Source organism: Ornithorhynchus anatinus, chromosome 6 (assembly GCF_004115215.2).
Source record: "Ornithorhynchus anatinus isolate Pmale09 chromosome 6, mOrnAna1.pri.v4, whole genome shotgun sequence".
NCBI lineage: Eukaryota > Metazoa > Chordata > Mammalia > Monotremata > Ornithorhynchidae > Ornithorhynchus > Ornithorhynchus anatinus.
In genome coordinates this window covers 11,225,673-11,250,351 of record NC_041733.1, presented here as the reverse complement: position 1 = coordinate 11,250,351, position 24,679 = coordinate 11,225,673, and the positions used below count along the sequence as shown (strand labels likewise).

General features: G+C 57.8%; 2 protein-coding genes across 3 annotated transcripts; both read left to right on the top strand.

Annotated features, from left to right (window-relative positions):
* The first annotated feature begins 15 nt into the window (after positions 1–15).
* TAF7L (TATA-box binding protein associated factor 7 like) lies at positions 16–15,152 on the top strand. 2 transcript variants are annotated; one of them, XM_007671543.4, is made up of 13 exons: positions 16–48; positions 4,809–4,874; positions 6,533–6,606; positions 7,137–7,215; positions 8,038–8,171; positions 8,984–9,110; positions 9,384–9,442; positions 10,217–10,289; positions 11,478–11,588; positions 12,194–12,385; positions 12,477–12,589; positions 14,200–14,259; positions 14,686–15,152. In XM_007671543.4, the coding sequence occupies exons 2-13, from the start codon at positions 4,862–4,864 to the stop codon at positions 14,728–14,730; spliced, it is 1,080 nt and encodes a 359-aa protein (XP_007669733.1). In that variant the 5' UTR covers positions 16–48; positions 4,809–4,861; the 3' UTR covers positions 14,731–15,152. The 2 variants fall into 2 exon arrangements, with proteins under 2 accessions (XP_007669733.1, XP_028923450.1); XM_029067617.2 differs by lacking the exon at positions 16–48 and adding an exon at positions 2,685–2,709.
* A 96-nt stretch (positions 15,153–15,248) lies between these two features.
* On the top strand, positions 15,249–24,547 carry LOC100082750 (aryl-hydrocarbon-interacting protein-like 1). Its single transcript, XM_029067893.1, has 7 exons — positions 15,249–16,082; positions 17,951–18,130; positions 19,055–19,243; positions 19,490–19,666; positions 20,391–20,532; positions 21,156–21,384; positions 24,445–24,547. The coding sequence occupies exons 1-7, from the start codon at positions 15,825–15,827 to the stop codon at positions 24,545–24,547; spliced, it is 1,278 nt and encodes a 425-aa protein (XP_028923726.1). The 5' UTR covers positions 15,249–15,824.
* The last annotated feature ends 132 nt before the right edge of the window (positions 24,548–24,679 follow it).

Genomic DNA, 24,679 nt, shown 5'->3' with positions numbered 1-24,679 from the left:
CCCACTTCCGGGCGGCCCCGTCACGTCACTTCCGGGGCGGCCCGGCCGGTGAGTGGCCCCCCTCGCGGGAGGACCGGCGGCGGCGGTGGGGGGGGGGGCGGCGATCGATCGATCTATTGATCGATGTATTGATCGATCGGGCGATCGACCGGGCGTATTCGCTCGCGGCTTGGAGGGGGCGGAGCGAGGGCGGCAGGGGCGGGTCCGGACCCCCACCCGCCGGGGGGGATTCATTCATTCATTCACCCATTCATTCATTCATTCGTCTTTACCGAGCGCCCACGGTGTGCGGAGCACTGGGCTGAGCGCTGGGGAGAGTCCAGTGGGGCAGCAGAAAGAGACCGTCCCCGCCCCACAGCGGCCTCACGGGCTAGAAGGCGGGGACGGACAAGACGGAACAAGGAGACAGGCTTCCGTAGCCTCTGCAGAAATCAATAAGCTGATTGATAGATATTCATTCATTCAGTTGTGTTTATCGAGCGCTTCCCGGGTGCGGAGCACTGGGCTGAGCGCTGGGGAGAGTCCAGTTGGGCCGCAGAGAGGGACCGTCCCCGCCCTACAGAGGCCTCATGGGCTAGAAGAGGGGGACGGACAAGACGGAACAAGGAGACAGGCTTCCCTAGCCTCTGCAGAAATCAATAGATTGATTGATAGATATTCATTCATTCAGTTGGGTTTACTGAGCGTTTACTGTGTGCGGAGCACTGGGCTGAGCGCTGGGGACAGGACAGTGGGGCCGCAGAGAGGGACCGTCCCCGCCGCACAGCGGCCTCACGGACTAGAAGCGGGTGGAGACGGACAATGGGACAGAACAAGTAGACGGGCCTCCGTAGCCTCTACAGAAATCAATAGATTGATTGATAGATATTCATTCATTCAGTTGGGTTTATTGAGCGCTTCCCGTGTGCGGAGCACTGGGCTGAGCGCTGGGGACAGGACAGTTGGGCCGCAGAGAGGGACCGTCCCCGCCCTACGGCGGCCTCACGGACTAGAAGCGGGTGGAGACGGACAATGGGACAGAACAAGCAGACGGGCCTCCGTAGCCTCTACAGAAATCAATAGATTGATTGAAAGATATTCACCCATTTAATTGTGTTTATTGAGCGCCTACTCTGTGCGGAGCACTGGGCCGAGCCCTTGGAATGCACAGTCCGGCAACAGATAGAGACCATCGCTGCCCAACGACGGGCTCACGTCCTAATAATAATAATGATGGCATTTGTTAAGCGCTTACCGTGTGCCAAGCCCTGTTCTAAGCGCTGGGGGAGATACAAGAAGGGCAGGGACTGTCTCTGTTACCGATTTGTCCGTTCCAAGCGCTTAGTCCAGTGCTCTGCACATAGCAAGCACTCAGTAAAGACTATTGAATGAATGAATGACTACAAGGTGATCAGGGTGTCGCACGTGGTGCTCATAGTCTTCATCCCCATTTTGCAGATGAGGGAACTGAGGCACAGAGAAGTGAAGCGGCTCGCCCGAAGTCACCCGGCGGACAAGTGGCAGAGCCGGGATTAGAACCCACGACCTCTGACTTCCAAGCCCGGGCTCTTTCCACTGAGCCAAGTAGGCAGACATCACTACCATCAAAATAGATAAATAGAATTATAGATACTCATTCAGTCGTATTTATTGAGCGCTTCCTGTGTGCAGAACACTGGACTAAGCGCTTGGAGTGGACAATTCGGCCACAGTTAGAGACCGTCCCTGCTCAATAACGGGCTCACAGTCTATTCGTCTTCATTCATTCAGTTCATTCAATAGTATTTATTGAGCGCTTACTATGTGCAGAGCACTGGACTAAGCGCTTGGGATTACAAATCGGTAACAGATAGTCCCTGCCCTTTGACGGGCTTACAGTCTAATCGGGGGAGACGGACAGACAAGAACAATGGCGATAAATAGGATCAAGGGGAAGGACATCTCATTAAAACAATAGCAAATAAATAGAATCAGGGTGATGGACATCTCATTAACTTTACTGAGCGCTCACTGTGTGCAGAGCTCTGGACTAAGCGCTTGGAATGGACAATTCGGCCACAGTTAGAGACCATCCCTGCTCAATAACGGGCTCACGGTCTATTCATCTTTACTGAGCGCTCACTGTGTGCAGAGCGCTGGACTAAGCGCTAGGAATGTACAATTTGGCACCGGATAGGGACCATCCCTGCCCAACAACGGGCTCACAGTCTAGAAGGGGGAGACACAACAAAACTAAACAAGTAGACAGGCATCCATACCATCAAAATAGAGAAATAGAACCATAGATATATATATACGCATCATTAATAAAATAGAGTGATAAATATGTACAAATATGCCCAAATGCTGTGGGGGCAAGGGGGTAGAGCAGAGGGAGGCGGAGCGGAGGGAAAGGGAGGGCTCAGTGTGGGAAGGCCTTCTGGAGGAGGTGAGCTCTCAGTGGGGCTTTGAAGAGGGGAAGAGAGTTGGTTTGGCGGACGTGAGGAGGGAGGGCATTCCAGGACAGTACACCGTGGCTCAGTGGAAAGAGCCCGGGCTTGGGAGTCAGAGGTCCTGGGTTTGAATCCCGGCTCCGCCGCTTGTCAGCTGTGGGACTGTGTGCAAGTCACTTCACTTCTCTGTGCCTCAATTACCTCATCTGTAAAATGGGGATGAAGACTGTGAGCCTCACGTGGGACAACCTGATGACCCCGTATCTACCCCAGCACTTAGAACAGTGCTCTGCACATAGTAAGCGTTAACAAATACCAACATTATTAAATAAGATGGAATAATGAATGAATGACACAGGCCGGGGTCGACGGCGGGATAGGCGTAAACGGGGGATGGTGAGGAGGTGGGCGGCAGAGGAGCGGAGCGTGCGGGGTGGGCGGCGGAAAGAGAGAAGGGAGGAGAGGTAGGAGGGGGCAAGATGATGGAGAGCGTTTTTGTTTCATGTGGAGGTTGATAGGCAATCACTGGAGGTTTTTAAGGAGGGGAGTGACATGCCCAGAGCCCTCCTCTAGAAACGGATCGATGACATTTGCCAAATGCTTACCACGTGCCAACCACTGTTCTAAACGCTGAACGAGCTACAACCCTGTCAGACTAGACGAAGCCTTACCGAAGGCCCATCTCCTCCAAGAGGCCTTCCCTGACTAAACCCTCCTTTCCTCTTCTCCCACTCCCTTCCGCATCGCTCTGATTTGCTCCCTCTATTCAGTCATCCATCCATTCATTCAGTCGTACTTATTGAGCGTTTACTCTATGCAGAGCACTGTATTAAGTGCTTGGAAAGTACAATTCAACAACAAAGAGCAACAAGCAGTGCTATGCACGTAGTAAGCGCTCAGTAAATGCGATTGAATGAATGAGCGACAGTCCTGCCCACAGTTGGCTCACAGTCTAGAAGGGCGGACACAGATATCAAAACAAGTAAACAGGCATCGATAGCATCAATATAAATAGACTTATCGATATATACACATTAGAACAAATCAACAGGCATTAATGTAAATAAATAGAATTATAGGTATATGCCTGTATACACAAGTGCTTTGGGGCGGGGAGGGGGGATAGAGCAAAGGGGGCGAGTTGGTACGATGGAGGCGGGGAGGGGGAGCTGAGGAAACCCTCTGGCGTGGTGACTAGAGCCCGGGCCTGGTAGTCAGAAGGACCTGGGTTCTAATTCCAGCTCTGCCACTCTCCTGCTGTGTGACCTTGGGCAAGTCGCTTCATTTATCTGAGCCTCAGTTCCCTCATCTCTAAAATGGGGATTAAGACTGTGAGCCCCGTGTGGGACTGCATCCAACCCAATTTGCTTGTACCTGTCCCAGTGCTTAGTAGAGTGCTTGGCACATCGTGTTTAACAAATATGACTATTATCCGTAATTTAGTTATTTATATTTGATGTCTGTCTCTTCCTTCAGACTACAAGCTAATTGTGGGCAGGGAATGATTCTCCCAACTCTCTTATATTGTACTCTCCCAAGTATTTAATACAGTGGTCCACATACAGTAAGCGCTCAATAAGTACAAATAATTGATTGGTTGATTGATCGTCCCTGGCCCCCAGGAGCTTCATAGTCAAGGGGGAAGGGAGGCAGACATTTAATTCCCTTTTTACAGATGAGGAAACTGAAACATAGGGAAGTTAAATGACCTGCCCGAGATCTACAGCAGGTGAACGGCCGAGCTGGGGTGAGACATGGGCAGATAACTCACCAAATTCACTTTTAGCCAACTCTGAAGCATCAACCTTCTTCCCTTCCTGGCCTTTGCTGGAGCTCCCCTCCCTCCCATCCCACCTCCTCTGGTTGGAGAGGCTTTGAAATTGCCAGGGAAGAGGAGAGTCAAGAGGAAATACAAGCCTGGATAAGAGGGCTGATAAGCCTGGGAATAAGGGAATCAATTTATGGTATGTACTGAGCACTCACTGTGTGCCGAGCACTGTACTAAGTGCTTGGGAGAGTACAATCTACAACAGAGCTGGTAGCCGCGATCCTTGCCCACAAAGAGCATACAGTCTAGAGGGAAACAACCGAAATCCTTTCAGAATTGTTCTGCAAGGCAACTTGCTGCTGACGTATCTACTCCAGTGCTTAGCGCCTAAGCACCACAATTATTATTATTATTATTGCAAAGAATAATAATATCAATACTCTTAGCTACTACTCAGTAGGCTGGCGTCTCTGCTCTTTAGGTATGATAGAGCTGCACTTCATGGGAGTTTGACAGTCATCCATCAGGGTTGCTCTGGGTTTCATTTGAGAATGTTCTCCATCCCCCAGTCGTCGCTTCATTTATTATCTCCCAGCTGACTTGTTTTTTCCCTTTACATTTATGTTTAGCTTTGGGGAAATTGAAGCTTTTTTAATCCTTTGGTGAAGCAAGAAAAGGAGACATGACGATCACAAGTAATGTATTTCTTTATTTTCTCCCTGGAATTGGGGTCTTGTTCTCTCTTTTCCTCTGGGAGAAAAAGCTATCACACATTGCCCAAACTCCCTACGTTGTTTGTACTTTCTCACGTTTGCCAAGCCCACTTTGGGGGCTGAAATTATAAGCCAGGAAGATCGAACCCTAATGTATCCATGTTCATTCTCTTTAGCCTCATTTCCTTGTGGGAGAATCAAATTTAGAACAATGATAATAATAGTATTTTTAAACACTGTGTACCAAACACTGTACCAAGGTAGGGACAGAAACAAGTTAATCAGGTTGGACACAGTCCATGTCCCATGTGGGGTTCACAGTCCAAGGGCAAGGGAGAATAGGTGTTTAATTTCCATTTTACAGATGAGGCACAGAGAAGTGAAGTGATTTGCCCAAGGTCACATAGCAGGCAAGCAGCAGAGTAAGGAGCCCGGGAAGACCAAGGCCCTCTGCCTCGGGCACTTGGGCCCTGAAGCCCGTTTGGCCCACAGACGAAGCCGCATCGGAAGCAGCATGACCCAGGGGACAGAGGCCGGGTCTAGGAGTCAGAGGACCTGGGTTCTTATCCCAGCTCTGCCATTTACTTGCTCTATGACCTTGGGCAAGTCACTTCACTTCTCTGGCCTCAGCTTCCTCAACAGTGAAATGGGAATTCAGTACTTGTTCTCCCTCCTACTAGACCGCGAGCCCCGTGCGGGACAGGGACTGTGTCTGACCTAATTAACCTGTACCTACCCCAACACTTAGAACAGTGTTTGACACGTAATAAGCGCTTTACAAATACAGTTGAAAAAAACAGTAACACTGATCAGTTCATTTCATCAGCAGCGCAGAGCACTGTACTGAGCGGTGTGACCGAGTGCAGTCGAGGTAAAAGCCACGGGGTGCCCAGTAAAATGCCATTTCCAAGCTGGCAGGACACTGGCTCACTCAGTTTTCCACTCTGGGCCCATTGTCCGGCCGCCGGCGGGGCCCGTTGTCTTCTCCATCTCTGGGACTTGTCGTTTTGGAAAGCCCAGTGGACCAATCTTGCATTTCTGCCTTCTCCCAAGACATGGACTGACTGCTTTTTGTCAGCTCCCAGCGGGCCACCCGTGTAGAGGGTTGGCCAGAAAGGGTCAGAACTTGTCCTGCGTACTGCTCTGCCCCGCCACGTACCCCACCATGTGTCGTTCCCTTCCCCCCACCCTCCTCGCCAGCTGGGTGAGGTGCTCCTCTCCCACCTGAACTGGGCCGCAAGGTCGTCAGCAGTCAGGGAGGTCTTGTCGACTGGTGTTGATTTTAGGCTTCTGTCGGCGTTCCTCTTTTTGGTTTTTTCCCCCCTTCAATTCTTCCGACGGAGGAGCGCTCTGCGGTCAGGAAAATGTAGAGCGGCGGATCTCCTCGGAGCCCGCTGAAGAAGCGGTGTCACCGTTACAAGCATTCGACACTTTCGGTTCATTTCGAGAGAGATCGACACCTGCCCCTCAGGCCCTTTTTTATCTCGCCGGGGGAGTGACGGAAAGGGGACGGGCGGGATTGTAGGGATGAGGGAGGGTTTGCCCGGCGGTTGGCGTACATCGCCCGCCCCTACCTGACCGTCAGTCCCATGGGTCGAGCAGTGACCGTCCGTCCGTCTGTCTGGTTTTTGGCCCTCAAGAGCAAAAGATGAGCAAGAGCAAGGACGACGCCCCCCATGAGCTGGAGAGCCAATATATACTGCGCCTGCCTCCGGTAAGCAACCCTTCCCGGCAGCGAGAGGCTGCGGTCAGAGGCAGCCGGTTGTGAAGGGAGGGGAGGAGGAGGTGGGTTCATCCTGGGTCTGCACTTCCCGGGCCGGCCTACCTGACTCTCCTCGGGGTGATGGCAGTTGCCCCTTGTCAACTCAGGGGAACAGCGGCCCTCCCTGCCCCCACCTTGATCTCCGCCCCTCCCGGTCTTCACCCTTCTCTCGGCCTGCGCCCTCTCTTTCTCTCATCCTCTCTCTCTCCGCCGTCCCGACACAACCTCTTTCCCTGTCCCCCGACCTCTCCCTGGAGACCGCTAGAGCCTGTCGGTTCACCGTCGGAGCTTGTGGAGGGGATTTCCTGTCTCCCAACTTTCACCCCGATCGATGCCACCCACAGATACCGGTGGTGGGATCGATGGCCCGCTGTGCCCCTCGGGCGAGCGGCGCCCTTCTTGGCTCCCTCTGGCGGGAGCTGATGCGAGAGCTTTGGCCTGCCCCTTGGCTTGATCCACCCACCCCTCCATCCTCCTCGCAGGAGTCGGCCGCCACGGTGCGCAGGGCGGTGCAGTCCGCCAGCGTCAGCCCGAAGGACCGAGTGACCATCGAGCTGCACCGTGAGTAGGCAGACGTTGTCCACCCCCGGGTCCCTCGCGACCCCAGCTGGAGCCGGGGTGGGGCGGGGTGGTGGCGTGATCCCCGGTCTGGCTTCTAGCCCCTGCTCTGTCCCTGGCCTGCTGCTGTGTGACCCTGGGCAAGACACTTAACCTCTCTGGGCCTCAGGTGCCTCGTTGGCAGAGTGAAGAGAGTAATACCTGCCCCTCTTGACTGCTGGGATATAGTGCAGATAAAATGAGGTCACTGCTGGGGAAAACATTTTTGAAAAGGAATAAAAGTGCCGAATTTTTATTCTCTGGGTATAAGAAGATCCGTGCTCTATCCACTAGGCCCCTCTGCTTCTCAGGGACCTCAGGGGTTTTGAGTCTGCACTCCAGCTAGGTGTCTCCAAGGCCCCGCTGGTGGACAGACAACCCCACCTTCTTCTTGGCTGCCTTCCTGAACCGGTACTTTCTGACATTCTTCAAGGGCAGCGTGACTTGGAAAAAAAAAAAAAGTGCCATATTATTACTCTCCGGGTATAAGATGATGGTTATTCCCCAATCAGGTTCAGAAGTAGAAACACACACATGCCCGCACTCCCCTCCATCCCCACCTTCTTGAGCTAACATTAGGTAGGAAGCACTCTGTGATGGGCAGGGTAGCCATAGTTCGAAGGGTTCAGCTTCTCCCCTGTTCCCGCCTGCCCTAGAGGGGTGACCGTCTGAGCTCCTTTTAAAGGGTTATTAGGTTTCCCAGCCGGCCCCCGGTGTGTTGGTCCTGTGGTCCCGGGAGGGCTCCGCGCCTCCGCCGTGATCCGTCCCGTCCTCGTGTGTTCCCAGCGGACGGGCGTCACGGGATCGTCCGGGTGGACCGGGTCCCGTTAGCCGCCAAGCTGGTGGACCTGCCCTGCAGCATCGGCAGCCTGAAAACCATCGATAAGAAGACCTTCTACAAGACGGCCGACATCTGCCAGGTAGGTCCGGGCCCCCGATTCCCCTCCTCCACCACGGTGGGCCTCCCTTCACCCTTGGTGAACGACCCCCCGCCTTGTGATCGCCATCCCGGCCGGAGCTATACGCACTCGCGGGCTCCAGTTGGTGTCGGGGCCAGGATCTCTCCCTCCCGCCTGCATCGGGAGGTAGAGCCTTCAGCCGGCTGCCGCTCCCACAACCTGTCCTCGCTAGGACATATGGGCAGCTGCTCCAGCCACCTGCAGCGACTCTCCTTTGCAGGGCTGAAGACGGACTCTCGTTTGTCCTCCCCATTGCTGCTGCTGCTTTTTTTTTAGGGTATTTAAGCATATGTGCCAGGCAGCGTTCTTAGCGCTGGGGTAGATAACGAGCTAATCAGGTTGGTTGGACACAGTCCCTGTCCCACGTGGGACTCACAGTCTTAATCCCCATTTTTAGGCAAGGGAACCGAGGTATAGAGAAGTTGCCCAAGGTCACACAGCAGACAAGTAGAGGAGCTGAGAATAGAACCCAGGTCCTTCTGAGTCTCAGACCCGGGCTCTACCCACTACACCACACTGCTTCTCTGTTGTTTTTTTATATTCTTTCTGATTCCAGTTGGTAGGAGCCGTTTACCTCATAGGTTCACTCCTCTCCCACAGCGAGTCGAGGTCCTCTGTCTCCGACTAACCGGGGATGCACCTCGGTTTGGGGAACACCCCTAGTACCTCCGGGTCCCAACTTCTCCAAAGGTTTGGAGGGGGCGGGGGGAGTGAGCGTGATCGGCTTCCAGGGTTTTCCCAGCTCCCGCTCCCCTGTCTGTCGGGTTCTCCAGATGCTGGTGTGCACCGTGGACGGCGAGCTTTACCCTCCTCCGGAAGAGCCCGCGGCCACCACAGACCCCAAAGCGAGCAAGAGGAAAGACAAGGACCGAGAGAAGAAGTTCACCTGGAACCATGGCAGTGAGTTAGAGGCCCTGACTGTCTCCTGAGCCCCTTTGGGTCCCCCCAATGAGACTAACGAGCCGGAGAGGGAGGACTCCCCGCTTTGACTGCGGGAGCGGCCTCGGGCCCCCTCCGTACCTTCACCCCCATTCAGAGCGCGCCGCAGCAGAAGCACAGCAGGATGGCTCACGGTTCTAATCCCACGTGGAAGTTTCTTCTCCCGGCCTGACGGGTCCGATCTCCCGGCCTTTGCCCGCAGTCATCCCCTCCCTCTCGGTTTGTTTCTTCCAGTCACGCTGCCCTTGAAGAACGTCAGAAAGCGACGGTTCAGGAAGACAGCCAAGAAGAAGGTGAGTCACCGTGGGGTTGCCTGTCCACCAGCGGGGCCTCGGAGGGGCCAGTTAGACACCTAGCTGGAGGGCAGACTCAAAACCCCTGAGGTCTCTGAGAAGCAGAGTGGCCCAGTGGATAGAACACGGGCCGGGGAGTCAGAAGGATGTGGCTCCTCTTGTCACTCCCCATTCTCCCGGCTAGGTACTCCCTCCCCGCTTCCAAATGTGCCAGGGCCCAGCTCTCTCCCGCCTCTCCCCGACCCCACCTTCACTCCTTTCCAGAAGCGCTCCTCTCCCAGCCAGCCCCCCCGCCCGATCCATTCCCGAACCCTCCTCCCCCCACACCCCGGCCTCCGGCTAGGATCACTTATACACCTTCTCGGCCCTCCTTTAGCGTGACGTCGTGGATAGAGCACGGGCCTGGGAGTCCAAGGTCGTGGGTTTTGTTCTTGGCTCTGCCACTTGTCCGTCGTGTGACCTTGGGCAAATGACTTCACTTCTCTGGGCCTCGGTTTCCTCATCTGTTAAATGGGGATTGAGACTGTGAAGCCCATGTGGAACAGGGACTGTGTCCTACTCGATTTGCTTATATCCACCCCAGCGCTTAGTACAGAGCCTGCACGTAGTAAGTGCTTAACAAATGCCGCAATTTTTATTATTATTCAAACTGGGATGTGCTCTGTGGAGCACGGACACAGCAGAGTGTCTCCCTGCAGCGGTGCGGGTGGCCCTTCCCGGACCTGGGGCCATTTTTCCAGCCTGACTCTTTTCTTCGTCCTGACCCCACCACAGTACATCGAGTCTCCGGACGTGGAGAAGGAAGTGAAACGACTGCTGAGCACCGATGCCGAAGCCGTCAGCGTCCGTATCCTTATCCCTCCAAAGAGGGTTCCCGGGCCGGCTGCCTGCCATCCGTCCGTCCGTCCGTGCTCCCCCCAAAGTGTCTGTTGGGGTCTGCGCATTCCCCCGGGCCTGACCTTTAATGCCAGCTGGGCACCAGGCTCTCTCTGGCTCCATCTTTTTCAGGATTGGGCACATCCCTGGAAGCCAGGGGTTTTGCTCCTAGGCTTGGCCAGCTGCAGGTCCCCATCTGAGGATGCATCTTTTTTTAAAAAGAAAAAATGGTATTTAAGTACTTAGTGCAGCATGACCTAGTGGATAGAGCACTGGTCTGGGATTTAGAAGGTCGTGGGTTCTAATTCTGACTCCACCACCTGTCTGCTTTGTGACCTTGGCCAAGTCACTTCACTTCTCTAGTCACTTCACTTCTCTATGCCTCAGTTACCTCATCGGGAAAATGGGTATTGAGACTGTGAGCTCCACCTGAGACAGAGATTGTGTCTAAAACAATTTGCTTCTGTCCACCCCAGGGTTTAGTACGGTGCCCGGCACATAGTAAGCGTTTAACAGATATCATTATTCATTAGTAGTAGTAGTATTGTATGTCAAGCACTAGTCTAAGTGCTGAGGTAGAGTGCTTAGTACAGTGTCTGGCACATAGTAAGCGCTTAACAAACACCATCATTATTATACGAGGGAATCAGGCCCGGTACAAATGCCTATCCGACATGGGGCTCACAGTCAAGTAGGAGGTAGAACAGGTATTGAATCCCTATTTTGCAGCTGAAACAGGCACAGAGAAGTTAAGTGAATTGCCCAGAGTCACACAGCAGGCACTGGCAGAGCCAGGATTAGGACCCAGGTCCTCAGACTCCCAGGCCAGGGCTGCATCTACTAGGTCACGCCGCTTCTTCTGCCGCCCACGCTGCCGAGCGGATTGGGACACGTACCCAACCTAACGATCCAGGCAGTTGGGGGATGGGGGCCCCCCTGTTCCCCAGCCTAGGACTCTATCCTCCTTTCTTGGTAGTCTTCTGCAGTTCTCTACACTCGGGGCCCCAGTCAGTGCTGGGGACCGTCTGTCTGACTTACCGACTGGCCGACCAGCCCTGAAGCCCAAAAACCTCCTCCCAGACCTTGTTCCCCGGGAGCCTCCAGGCTGCGCCCGCGACCTCATCTCTGGTTTTTCCTCGACTCTGGGCCCCGTTCTCAGGCTGGGAGGTCATTGCCGAAGACGAAATGAAGGAAGCGGAGAACCACGGCTCGCTCACAGACATCTCCTCTCCGGGGCTGTCTGGCCACAAGCAAGGCCACGGCTCTTCGGGTACGGGGGCCACGGTCAGGCCGGAAGCCGCGGGGAGGGAGGGAGGGCGCTGCGGGCAGTGGGGCGGGGAGGCCGCCACGGAGCCCAGCAGGAAGCTCGTTTGCAGGGGGATCCCCGGACCTCTGTGTTAGCCCACCTCCCATTCCCCGTCGCCTCCTGGCGTGCCTCCACCCTGGGATTCTTCACCGGTGGGACTCCTGAAAGTTTTGCCAGGGCCCAGTTGGGGCTCCGGGAGGCACACGCTCGCCCCTCCCCTACCCGGCCCCTCAGGGTTCCCGACCATGGCGGTGAGAGCCTATTCTCCTCTTCTCCCCGACTCTGTGCTCCGCTGGGTCCGGGGCCTCCCCGAGCCCATTCTCTGAGCGTATCCAGGGACTCTGCAGAAACCCTCCGTGTCCCCCCGATTAAAAACCCCGGGAAAGCCCCCAGGTTCTGAACCCGGCCCCATCCCTTTTGAGGCAGACTTCTGGGCCGCCCCGTCCACTGGCGTTCCGGGAGGGCGGACGGGCGGGCGGACAGCGGGCTTGAGGGAGGCCGGGCCGCGGCGGCAGCGGGACCGGGGTCAGAACGGTCGAGAGGCCTCAGCTCCCTGTCGGGCCTCCCAGAGCACGACGAGCTGCGGGAGATATTTAACGACATCAGCAGCAGCAGCGACGATGAAGACGAGAGGGATCACCACGACGACGAAGACATCAACATCATCGACACGGAGGAAGACCTGGAGAGGCAGCTCCAGGACAAGCTGAGCCAGCCGGACGGTCAGCAGCACCCAGAAAACGAGGGAGCCAATCAGATAGGCAAGTCCCCCGCGGGGACGGGGCGGCCCCGGCCTCGGCTTCCGCCCGGGCCGGGCGGGTGCCCGGCTCACGGCCTCGGTGGCGTTCTCAGTCATAGGGATTCAGAAGCAGATCGAGAGCCTGAAGGGTAAGCTGCAGGAGACGCAGGAGAGGGCGAAACGCCAGGAGGACCTCATCATGAAGGTGGAAAACCTGGCCCTTAAGGTGAGTCGAGGCCTCCCTCACAGGCCGTGCCCTCGCACCCTTCCTCCCCACCTGCCGGGTCCTTACTTGCCTGCCCTCCTGGGAAGCGACGGCCAGCACGGTCACAAAACCAAGCTGTCTGCAGCACCCTCAACCAGGCCACTGGGATGTGGTTCGGAGGCTCCCTGCCCTGCTCTTGGGAAGACAGGCCCACCCCGCACAAGGAGATTCGTTATCCGCAGTCGTCGAGAACTTGGGTGACCCTTTCGTTCACGGCTCTCACCTGCACCGTACCCCTTCCCGGGCAAACCCCGGGTCACCGGAAGCTTCTTCTGGTTCACTGCCGTCAGCACCTGTGATAATTCCACACCTTGGAGAGTTCAGATTTTTCTGATTCTCTGGAGTGGGGTCCCACTGGGGGCAAGTACATCGGAATGCAGTGAAGCTGATTACAGGAAGCCACCAGGCCACGTCATTACCAGTTTAGTATCGTGCCGTCTCCCGCTGGGTCGATAGCATCTTTTCTACGTGTAGCCCATTCAGCACAGGGACAGAAGGCACAGTAAGGGAGCGTTTTCCTGGGGAAACCTTCCTTCCAGGAGTCGTTCCGAGTGGCACAGCAGGAACAGACGGAACGTGGCTAGGGTCCAAGGCGGCCGCCTCCCTCCCCGTGCCCGGTCGCTGCGGGGACGTCCCTGAGGACCGGGATCTGGCCCGGCGGATTTTCACCTACCGCGCATCTCCCGCGTGGGGCTTCCGGGCCAGGAACCATGTGGCGTTCAGGGGCCTGAGGGGTAAAGGGAGCTCACAGTCTCAACTACCAACTGCCAAGCGGCCTCCATCAGCCAGTGTTCCCACAAGGTCTCGGTGGTCCAGTCACCCTAACAGCTGCTGGTTGGGAAAAGGTTAAGAGGGGCAGACGCTAGAGTGTCGTCTTTTTTTTTTAATGGTATTTGTTAAGCGCCTACTATGTGCCAGGCACTGTACTAAGCGCCGTGCCTGGCTCATAGTAAGCACTTAACAAATACCACTGTTATTGCAAACTAATCAGGTTGGACACAATCCGTGTCCCACGTGGGGCTTACAGTCTTAATCCCCATTTTAAAGATGAAGGGACTGCAGCCCCGAGAAGTGAAGCGACTTGCTTAAGGTCACCCAGCAGACAAGCGGCGGAGTCAGAATTAGAACCCAGGTTCTTCTCACTTCCAGCCCCAGGTTCTATCCATTAGGCCACACTGCTTCTCTTTCGGCCACGTAGTGCTAATTGGAATATTGGTTAAGTGCTTATATTTCTTAGAGTCAAATCAGATCCAGGTTCTGTCGGTTGTGAAGTTCAGTCTAAGAGGGAACAAGGGGTTTTCGCCCCCATTTTACAGCGAAGGAAATCAGCCCAGAGAAGCAAAGCGTCTCGCCCATGGTGTCTCACCGCAGGCCAAGGGCGGAGCCGGAATCAGAGCCCAGGTCTCCTGCATATCTGTCCTGGGCTCTTTCCATCAGGACACACTGATTCTCACCTGGGAGGGTTCTTTGCTGTTGTTATATTTGCCCAAGGAGCTGTTCCCCTCCTTGGCCTGCCCCCGGCCCCTCCCAGCGGCTCAGCAGGCATTTTCCGTGCTGATGTTTTTTTCCAGACTCGACTTCAGGCTGTGCTGGACGAGCATAAGCAACAGGAAGAGCGAGAGAAGCAGCAGGTGAGGAAAGTGCCTCTTTAGCCTTGAAAATGCAGGGCAGAGCCCCGGGCTCCTGTTCCCAGTTTGTTGCTTGCCTGACCACCCCCTTCCCCTGCTTATTTCCCTGACCCCCAGTCACCTGCCTTCCCTCAGTTGGGGCCAGCCTGGCCGGGCGGTAGCCAAGCCTGGGCACGGCTCAGCTCCCAGCCCCCCGGAGCGTTGGCCGTGCGAACCTGTCAGTAGTCTTACACCCATCCATCCAGTCATGGGGCCGGCTGGCTTCCCGCTAACCCGGGACCACACGGCCCCTCCCTCATCTGGCGTCCCCCAGCAGAGAGGGGCCCCCCGGGTCGCCCTGTGGGAGAGAAGTCATCCCAGCCCTCTCTCCGGCCTGCGACAGGCTTGGTCTGAGTACGTGCTTCATGTCCCTCTGCTTTCTCCCCACAGCTCAGCTCCCTGCAGGAACAGATGGACTCCCTCCTGGAGAAGTGAGACCTGGCTCCTGGGGGTCAGCTACCCCTGCCCCCCAGCTGCCAGCCAGCTATGCCAACACAGAACGCAAACGGGCAGGGGAAGCCCAGGCGAAGCCTCCTTCTGGTACTCTTGCATGCCCCCGCCTCACGGTCGAGAGCGGGAATGGAGTTTGGTGTCCGGGTCGGGGGGGGGGGGGGGCGACAGCTGGCTGAAGATCGGTGGCGGTCAGGAAGATGGCTGTCCCCTGCCCCGGCGTGAAAGTCGTTTTCTTCCAAACTGCTCCGAGGATCCCCCACCCTGGGGACCCCCTGCTCTGGGCCCCTCAACTCTGCTGCATGTGAGCTCGTTGTGGGCAGGGAATGCGTCTGTTCTATCGTACTCTCCTAAGTCCTTAGTACAGTGCTTTGCACATAGTAAGCGCTTAATAAATACAATTGAATGGATGAATCTTCCCAAGGTGAATTTATAGCCCTGAGGCTATATGTCCTATGTGCAGGCATTGTAGCCTCGCCCTCATCTCTCGGCTCGGAGTATCTCCTCCCTCCAGGTGAGCTGTCAGTCCATTCCCAAGACCGGCTGATTCCTGCCGTGGGAAATAAAAGTGACCGATCCCTGTCCTGGGCGGTCTGGGAGCACGGGCGGAGAGGGGGCAGAAGGACCGGGGCTTCCAATGGGGCCTTGGAAACCTCCCCCCAAAACAGTTTGCCTTATGGCCAAAAATTACACCTCCCCACAGCCGGGGAGGAGGTTGGGAGAAACGGATTCCCGTCTAAAGGGCTGGCCCTTCCCTGCTCGTATTTGGTCTGGAAGGTCCCGGTGGACGTGGGGCGTTTCAGATCCAAAGACCGTTTCCCCTCACTGAGAGTGGAGCACCGTCCCTTTTATGCAGATTCCGGCTCCGCCCTCGGCCTTCCCAAACTGGCTGACTCAAAGCCTGGAGCCGCTGAGCCCTCAGAGTCCCGAGACCAGATTTTGGGGTCCTGGGTGGAGGAGGGGGGATTATTAATGCACAGGGTGTCTACCTGTGCAGAGGATGCCAGGAGGAGAGACAGGACTAGGGCAAGAGTGAAGCCCCTGTAATGAGTTGAGCAGAAAATTCCCCGATTAACCAAATGGGATTTGTCGGGGAAGCCGGGTGGGGAGGGATTAAAGGGGCAGTTTCAGACCCCGGCTGCCGCCGCCGTCATAAAGCAGCTGGGAAGGGGCTCCGGCTGATAATTCCGGGGACCACGGAGGCGACCGCTCCCAGCGAGGCGGGAGAGCCCATCCCCAGTATGGATGAAATAGTGCTGCTCGGCATGGAGGGCGTCAGGAAGAAGATCCTGCACGGAGGCCTGGGGGAGCTGCCCGCCTTCCACGATGGGAGCAAGGTAATGGTGCGGAAGGGGCCTGCTGCACGGGAGCTTGGACTGGACCCCTCGGAGGCACCGGGGTGCAGCAGCCTTGACCAGACCCTGCTCCGACCCCAACCCGGCTTCCTCTCGTAGTTGGGGTGGGGCGGGGGTTGCGAGGGATCGTGACCCATCCTCTCGTCACCCGCTCCCTGTCCACCTTCACCCGCCGTCAGAAACGTGGGAAAGGTTTTATAGTTAAGTGCGTGCCCTTTCGGGGTTTAACCATTGGCAAGAGTGAGGGGATGGGGCTGGGCCTTTTGAGCTGGGATTCTGGGCAGTGGCTAGGGAGGGATGTGAGCCCCGGCCAAGTTTGGCAAGCAAGCTACCTGGAGAGAGATCCCCCAATTAGCCCTGGGGCTGGGGGCTGGAACGGGGGTGTCAGCTGGCTGGGCTGGGTTGGGGTGCTGAAATCTCTCCATGCCTGGCATAGAGCAGGCACCAGCACAACCAGTCCCAGCTCCAGCCGACTCCTGCGTTGCTCCCAGGCCCCGGGATCAATCGATCCATGGGATTTTGAGTGCTTACTGTGTGCTGCTCACTGTACTAAGCACTTGGGCAACTACAGTAAGGCAGTTGGCAGACACACCCACTGCCCACAGGGAGCTTTCAATCTACCTGGAGGCAGATGTTAATATAAATGAATTGCAGCTACAATAATAATTGTAGTGTTTGTTAAGCACTTACTGTTTGGAGCCCGGGCTTGGATGTCAGAGGTCGTGGGTTCTAATCCCAGCTCTGCCACTTGTCAGCTCTGTGACTTTGGGCAAGTCACTTAACTTCTCTGAGCCTCAGTGACCTCATCTGTAAAATAGGGATGAAGACTGAGCCCACGTGAGACAACCTGATCACCTTGTATACCCCCCAGTGCTTAGAATAGTGCCTTGCACATAGTAAGCGCTAAACAAATGCCATCAGTATTATTATTATTATTATTATTATTATTATTATTATTAAGCACTGTTATATGCTCTGGGGTAGCTACAAGTTAAGCATGTTGGACACAGCTCCTGTGCTCAATGTAAGTAGGAAGGAGAACAGGGATTGAATTTGATTTTACAGGTGAGGAAACTGAGGCCCAGAGAAGTGACTTGCCCAAGGTCACACAGCATATAAGTGAAGCAGTGTGCCTTAGTGAAAAGAGCACGGGCCTGGGAGTCAGAGGTTGTGGGTTCTAATTCCGGCTCTGCCACTTGTCAGCTGTGTGACTGGGCAAGTCACTTCACTTTTCTGTGCCTCAGTGACCTCATCTGTAAAATGGGGATTAAGACTGTGAGCCCCCCGTGGGACAACCTGATCACCTTGTACCAGCTATTAGAACAGTGCTTGGCACATAGTAAGCGCTTAATAGATACCATCGTTATTATTAATATTAGAACCCAGGTCCTCCAGCTCCCAGGCCTGTGCTCTTTCCAGTAGGCCATGCTGCTCCTAGTATCCATGCTATTAATAAGTGCTGTGAGGCTGAGGGAGGGGTGAATAAAGGCTGCAAATTCAAGTGCAGGGACAGTGCAGAAGGGAGAGGGAGTAGAGGAAATAAGGGCTTAGTCCTTCCCAGAAGAGGATGGGATTTAATGGAGGAGATGGGATTTAACGCGACTTTGAAGGTAGGGAGAGCGATCGTCTTATCGGACACGGAGGGGGCAGAGGGTACCTGGGTCCACCGAGGGGTTGGGGCTCCTTGCCCAGGGAGCAGGCGATCCCAGCATCGGCCATTTTCCCTCCGAGGGGATTTACGCACTCTGGAGGCGGACTCCCTTCCCCACCGTCCCGGGGTGGCCACAGTGCTGTCGGGAGGCCCTCCTCTTGCGGGGGGGCCTGTCGGCAGGGAGCCTCTCATGCCCCAGGTCACCTTCCACTTCATGACGCTCAAGGACGACTCGGAGCGCACGGCGATCGACGACAGCCGCAAGGCGGGGGCCCCCGTGGAGCTGGTCGTGGGGAAGCTCTTCAAGATGGAGGTGTGGGAGACCCTGCTCACCTCCATGAGGCTCGGAGAGGTGGCCGAGTTCTGGTGCGACGCGGTGGTGAGTCGGGGCCCCGGCCGCTGGCCCCCGGGGCTGGGATCGGGCAGCTGCTTGCTGGGGCCACCTGCGGTCCCTCTGAAATGTCACCCGGGCCTTTGGACCCACTGTTCCTCCGGGAGGGGCTCTGACGGCGGGGGAAGGGGAGAAGGGAGAGGACACACCCTGGGCTAGTCGATGTGACCTGTCCCTTTTGGGCCCCCTCCCCATTAGGCCCGCCCAGAGCCAGAAGCTCTGCTTGGTCTCCAAAGGGAAATCCCTGAGTTAGGAGCCTTCTGGTGCTTCAGGGAATGGTCCCCAAAAAGAGCATCGCCATGGCAGTGGTTGGGCCCTGCCCTGCCTTTTTGCATCCTTTGGTCTCCCTTTCTTTGTCCAAGGAGAGCTGGGTGGAAACACCTCCTGGGGCCTGGATTCGAGCTGTGGAAATTCCTGTCCGCTCCCAACGTCACAGCAGCCCAGATCGGGGTTGGGGTGCGGGTGGGGAGTTCAGCAGGGAGTGATGGGCTGCCATTAACCTGGGGCAGGTGTTAGCTTAGCCCCCAAACATTCTTCAGGAAGCTTGATCTCTGGCTCCCACCCCTGTGGAGACAAGGATAAGGACACACCATTTCCCCCGTGCCCCACCCCCGGAGAAAGTGGGACCTCCGTCACTGCAGGGGAAATGGTGAGAACAAGTTTGAAATTTATAATCCCAGACAGGTACCAGTATCTCCCCCACACACAGAGCAGGGTATTCCTTTCCGTGGCTGAGGGAGCCCCGGGGAAAAGTCGCGTTAAATGAGGAAACGGTCTTTTTATGGGGTGGGTCCACAGACCCACACGGACCTCCACCTGGGCTGCCTAGTCGCTGCTGCAGAGACCCCCCCCACAGCGCTGGCGGCTGGCCGCGGGCACTGGCCAGGGCACCACCATCACTCCCGCTTGCAGCACACAGGCTTGTACGCGCTCGTGTCCAGTAGTATGAGGAGGATCGCAGAGGGCAGGGACCCGGCCGAGGGGCAGCGGCACCGCTGCGGCATGGGCAACTTGTTTGACTACCACAGCACGGGCTACGGCGACCTGGACGAGCTGCAGAGAAGCCCGCAGCCCCTCATCTTTGTCATGGAGCTGCTCAAGGTGAGGAGGGACCTCCTGCCCCCACCCCCAGGAGCTCCCGGGCAGAGCCGATTGCTGCCTTCCGGGGCCCCCACGGTCCCACCCACTCTACGGCCGGCTAGGGGAAGCCCATGGGAAGGGAGGGAGAGAGGGCGGACCTGAGTTGACCGGAGCCTGGATCCTCAGGTGCCCGAGGTGGGCGTCTCCCCGTGCCTCCCTTGAGGAGAAGGCCGGGAGGTGCAGGTGGCTGCGGTCTCTCCCGACCAGGTGGAAGCCCCCTGGTCCTACGAGCGTGACACCTGGGCCATGAACCCCGAAGAGAAGCTGCAGGCCGTGCCCCTGCTCCACGCCCAGGGCAACCGGCTGGTCCTGCAGAGGAAGTTCCGCGAGGCGGCCGCCAAGTACCAGGAGGCGGTCGTCTGTCTCCGCACCCTCCAGGCTAAGGTGGGGGCCACGGGGTCTGCGTCGGGGCGGCAGTGGCCTTCCGTGAGGCGGTCGGTGGCCGCGGAGCCCAGGGGAGGCCTGTGGGAACAGAATCTGGGGCCTCTGGCACAGCACTCCCAAAGGCCACATCCCGGGGAGCTCCTTGCCCTGACTGGGGGGTGGTCAAGTCCCTCTGTGGTCTGACCGCCCCCGCTTTGCCACCCAGCTCAGTCGAGAGGGCCCCTTGGGGCACGGTCTTGGAGAGAAAGTCAGAGGTTCTTATCGAGCGCCTATTGTGTGCAGACCACTGTACTAAGCATTATACACCAGCTCGGGGGGTTGAGGGAGGAGTTCTGGGTCTCCTCCCATGTAGGCAGCAGGGTCAGGCTAGCTCCACCAGGTCAGGGGTGGGGCGTCCGGGGCTGGGTGAAGCCTTGGCTCATCCCAAGAGGGAATGGAGGAGCGTTGGAGCGAGGCTTCCAGCCACTCCACTCTCCCCCTCTTTTCCCAAGGGAAAGCCGTGCTCCCGCTGGGCCCGGGGCCCTGCAGAGGAAGCCCGGGCAGGGAGCCAGGATGGGCTACTCCAGGCGGCACCGGAGGCTCAGCCGACCCCGAGGCGGTGGTGTGGAGGGGGGCTCTGCCCCGGCCCCAGGCCCCGCCGCCAGCCCCCTCCTCCAGCCTTCTCCTCCAGTGGTCCGCACGCAGCAAGCGCTCAGTAGATACCGTTGATTGATTGACTGACCAGGAGAAGCCCCTGGAGGACTCCTGGTGCCACCTGGAAGGGCTTCTCACGCCGCTCATCCTCAACTACTGCCAGTGCCAGCTGGAGCTGGGGGAGCACTACGAGGTGCTGCAGCACACCACCGCCCTCCTCCAGAAGGACCCAGGTCGGAAGCCCCCTCCCCTCCTGCTTTCCGCCCGCCACTCCCCCTCCTTCCCGCACACACCCACCCCCGTTCACTTCTATGTTGGCTCCCACACAGTGCTAGCAAGAGCTTCTGGCTGGATTGGGACTCCAGGCCTGGATGTCTGAGGACCCGGGTTCTAATCCCACTTCTGCCACTAGGCTATGTGACCTCGGGCAAGTCACTTAGTTTCTCCGTGTCTCAGTTTCCTCATCTGTAAAGTGGGGCTTCGCTAAGTGGTCTCTGAACCTGTGAGCCCCTTGAAAGACAGGGACTGTGTCTTATCTAATTATCTTGCATCTAACCCAGTGAATAGTACAGTGTTTTGCACATAGTAGTTGCTTAACAAATACCGCAATTATTATTATTCTAGCCCCTTACTGTAGCCCCAACTCTAACCCCCATCCTGGCTGTCCTTACCTCTCGGCCATCATTCCGACAAGTGCGGTCCCATCGCCGCCGCCTTCTGCCTTGGCACCTCTTGGGTGGGAACGGTGGAATTACGGTTCGGGGTCCGCCCGGCCTCATCGCCGGGTTCTCCCGGTTCCCTCCCCGGACACCCCCGGTCAGCAGCCCTCCCGCCAACCCCAGCCCTGCCCCCTCAGGGAACGTCAAAGCCTATTTCAAGCGCGCCAAGGCCCACGCGGCCGTGTGGGACGAGGAGGAGGCCCGGACAGACTTCCTGCGGGCGGCCCGGCTGGACCCGACCCTGGCCGCAGCCGTGAAGAAGGAGCTGAGGCTGCTGGGAGAGAGGATGAGAAGAAAGAGGGTGGAGGAGCGGCACACCTTCCGGGGTCTTTTCCGGGGGTCGGGGCCCAGGGAGCTGGGGGCTGGGCCCCGGGAGGGGGTGAAGGGGGCAGAAGCGATCGAGGAGGGAGCAGGAGAGGAAGGGGAACGGAGGGGGCAGGCAAGGGGTGGGAAGGCAGAGACCAGGGGGCAGGGGGAGAATGGAGAAGCAGGATCAGGGGACGAGGGGGCTGCGGATGAGAATAGAGGAGACGTGGGATTCGGGGCCGAGAGCGGTGAGGCCGACGGAGAAGAGGAACGTTCTGGTGTCGGCGGGGAAGGGGAGCAGGATTCCTGGGAAGATGGGAAAGGGGCAGGAGTGAGAGAAGGAGCGTCTGGGGGAGAAAAGAAAAGAAGTGGGGAGGAGAGGGGAATTCCTGGTCAGAGGCAAAAGGAGATCCTGGGCGAGCAGCCGAGGAAGGTGGGGAAGGCTGCAGAAATGAAATGTGCTGAGGGGAAGCAGGATCAGGGGTGAGGAAGTTAGGAAAAGACAACTTGGGGGAGGGGAGGGCAGAGAGCAGAGTTGAGAGGAGGAGGGGCAGGGTCCGTGGCCTGCAGAGGGGCTGGGTGGGCACGGCTGGGGGAGCACACGGAGTCTGGGGAGCAAGTGGGGCCGACCAGTCCAGAGGAAGGTCTCAAAAAACAGAAAGGAGAAGCCTGGGCTGGTGCTGCAGCCTCGGCCGCCCAGCGTCAGGGCAGGAGGATGAGGCAACCCTGCCCCGCCTGCTGCCCGCTCAGAAGACCCAAGGTCCCCAGACCCATATGGACGATGGCAAGGAGGCTGAGTGAGCTGGGGAAGTAGTGGGGAGGGGAACTGTTGAGAGAGAGGCAGAGTGGTGCAGCAGCGAGAGGGAGGGCAGAGGGGCTGGGCCCGAAGAAAGGTCATCATCCCCACCCCTCCGGTCCCCGCCCCTGGGCTAGGGTCTGACCTCTTCTCTGCCTCATCCCCTCACCCTTCACAGCCCTGGGCCAGATCATAGAGGCCGAGAATAAAGCCGTCCTGACTCTATGCTTTTTGTGGGCGTTCTCTCTCCCTTTCCCAGCCTTGCCCACCCGCTCAGAGAGGTCAGGAGGCCCTAGAACCAGGAGGGCCTGAGAGGGGCTCTATGGGGCCAGCCCCTGACCATCCCAGGAAGCAGCGTGGCTCAGTGGAAAGAGCCCGGGCTTGGGAGTCAGAGGTCATGGGTTCGAATCCCCACTCTGCCACTTGTCAGCTGTGTGAATGTGGGCAAGTCGCTTAACTTCTCTTGCCTCAATTCCCTCATCTGTAAAATGGGGATTAAGACTGTGAGCCTCACATGGGACTTACCCCAGCGCTTAGAAGGGTGCTCGGCCCATAGTAAGCAGTTAACAAATACCAACGTTATTATTATCCCCTGGGGACCTCGGTCTCCATGGGGCCTTTACCAGAAGCCACCGCTTCCTCCATCAGTCCACACTTCCCCCGCCCTCCTCCACAGCCCAGCTTCTGGGCCCCACCCTCCCCAACTCCACCGGGGAAATGGGGCTAGGAGCCTGGGGGCTTCCACTAAAGGTAAAAATAAGGGGAAGACAACCGCCACAGTATCCATAAATACAAATTTATTCTCTTCCAAAGCAGAATTCGGGGAGGGGGTGGGAGGGTGGGGAAGAGGATGGAAAGCACCAGGAAGACCAAGGTGACTGAGGGGGGTAGGGAGGAGGGAGTGGGCAGCACTAGTCAGTCCCGATGTCTCCTCACCCTCCCCTGCCCACCCGAACAGCTCAAAGTGCTTCTACAGGACTAGACCCCAAATCTGGACACCCCCCTCAACCCGCACAACCTCTCCCCACCCACATGCCAGTCCCAGGACAGGTGGGGCAGGCAGCTGGTCCCCACGTGGCCCTATGGACCTGCCAGAGTCTGGGGCTACCAGGGTAGCCGGAGGGCAGAACTGAGCCCTGCTGCTGTGTCTCCCCACCCGTAGTAAGTGGGGGCCGTGGCTGCCCTCCTCCCCCACCCCTGCCCCACTGCCCCCTACCTGCCAGCTTTTATCAGTTAAAGCCCCAGCACGAAGGGAAACCGTGAAGGAGCGCATGAAGGGAAACCGTGAACTCCTGCCCCGGCCTGCTGGGTCGGGGGCAACGGGATCCCAAGGCGACTTCCGCATTTACAGCCCCTGCGGATGGGATGAGGGGTGGGGGTGGCAGCGGGCCCCAAGGTGACTACCGCATTTGCAGTCCCCTCAGCGTGGCCCTCTTTCCCCCACCCCCACCCGCCCCCCGGCCTCAGCTAGGTTTTCAGCCTGGCGGGTGGAAAGACTGACCGTGCCCAGCCGGGCCAGGGGCGGGAGGCAGGGGACGCCTCGTCCTGAAGACTTGGGGACGCAGACTCGGCTCGGCCCGCCCGGGCCTGCGCCCGGGCCCCTCCGTCTGACTTGGTGGTGCTGACCCAGGCGATCCGGGCGGTGAGCCCGGAGGAGCTGGGGCCTTGGCCACTCACCCAGAGCGGGGAAATGGCACCGGGCCCGGCCCTGGGAAGTTGGGGCCCGGGGCAGGACCGGCCCAGGCCTTCTGTCCCGTTCGGATCCCTTCCCCGGCCCCACTCCGGCTAACTCCCCTCCCGGACCTGACCTTCCGCCGCCCACCCCCCCGCAACCTCCAGCCAGCGACTCAGCCTGAGAACGGAGCCTTCTGAGCCTTTCCCAGAATCCTTCCCGGCCAACGTTCTCTGACCTTCTTACACGGTAACACGGACCAAGCGCGCGGACTCCCGCCCCCTCCCGCAGCGATGCAGAGCCCTCCAGCCAGTCTGGCCTCTGCCCATCACCCAACAACACCCCACGGCACTTCCAAACAGCACAAGGAACTTGCAGCACCGCACAGGACGCCTCACCGGGAAACAACGCACAACCGACGCCTACTTAGTGGACACACAGTCTGTGTCCCGAACCCCATCGGACCAGCCACCACACCCCCGACCGAGGACCTTAGCCTCGATGAGCATCCTCAGCGTCAGGACTTCAATACCGCGAGTCCAATAATCCTCCCAGGGTAGGCCGGCCCCTCGGGGCCCAGAGCCTCTCTGCAGACCAACCGGACATTCCCCTCCCCCAGACGCACACCCCCCACGCCTGATCTTCCGGACAGGCGGCACCCTACCCTGCTCAGCTTCTGCTACCTACCGACCGCTGCCAATTTCAGCTCAGCCTCTGAATTCGGGAACCCTCACACCCCAACCCAGAAACCCTGACAACTGCATCCTTACCCAGTCCTCCCAGGGCAACTGTGGGGCACGAGGCCTGAGGCCCTGACCCGCGTGTGCAGTGGTCCTGGCCCAGGGGACTGCGATGGGCACTGCCGGCCTTACACCCGGCTGCCGGCC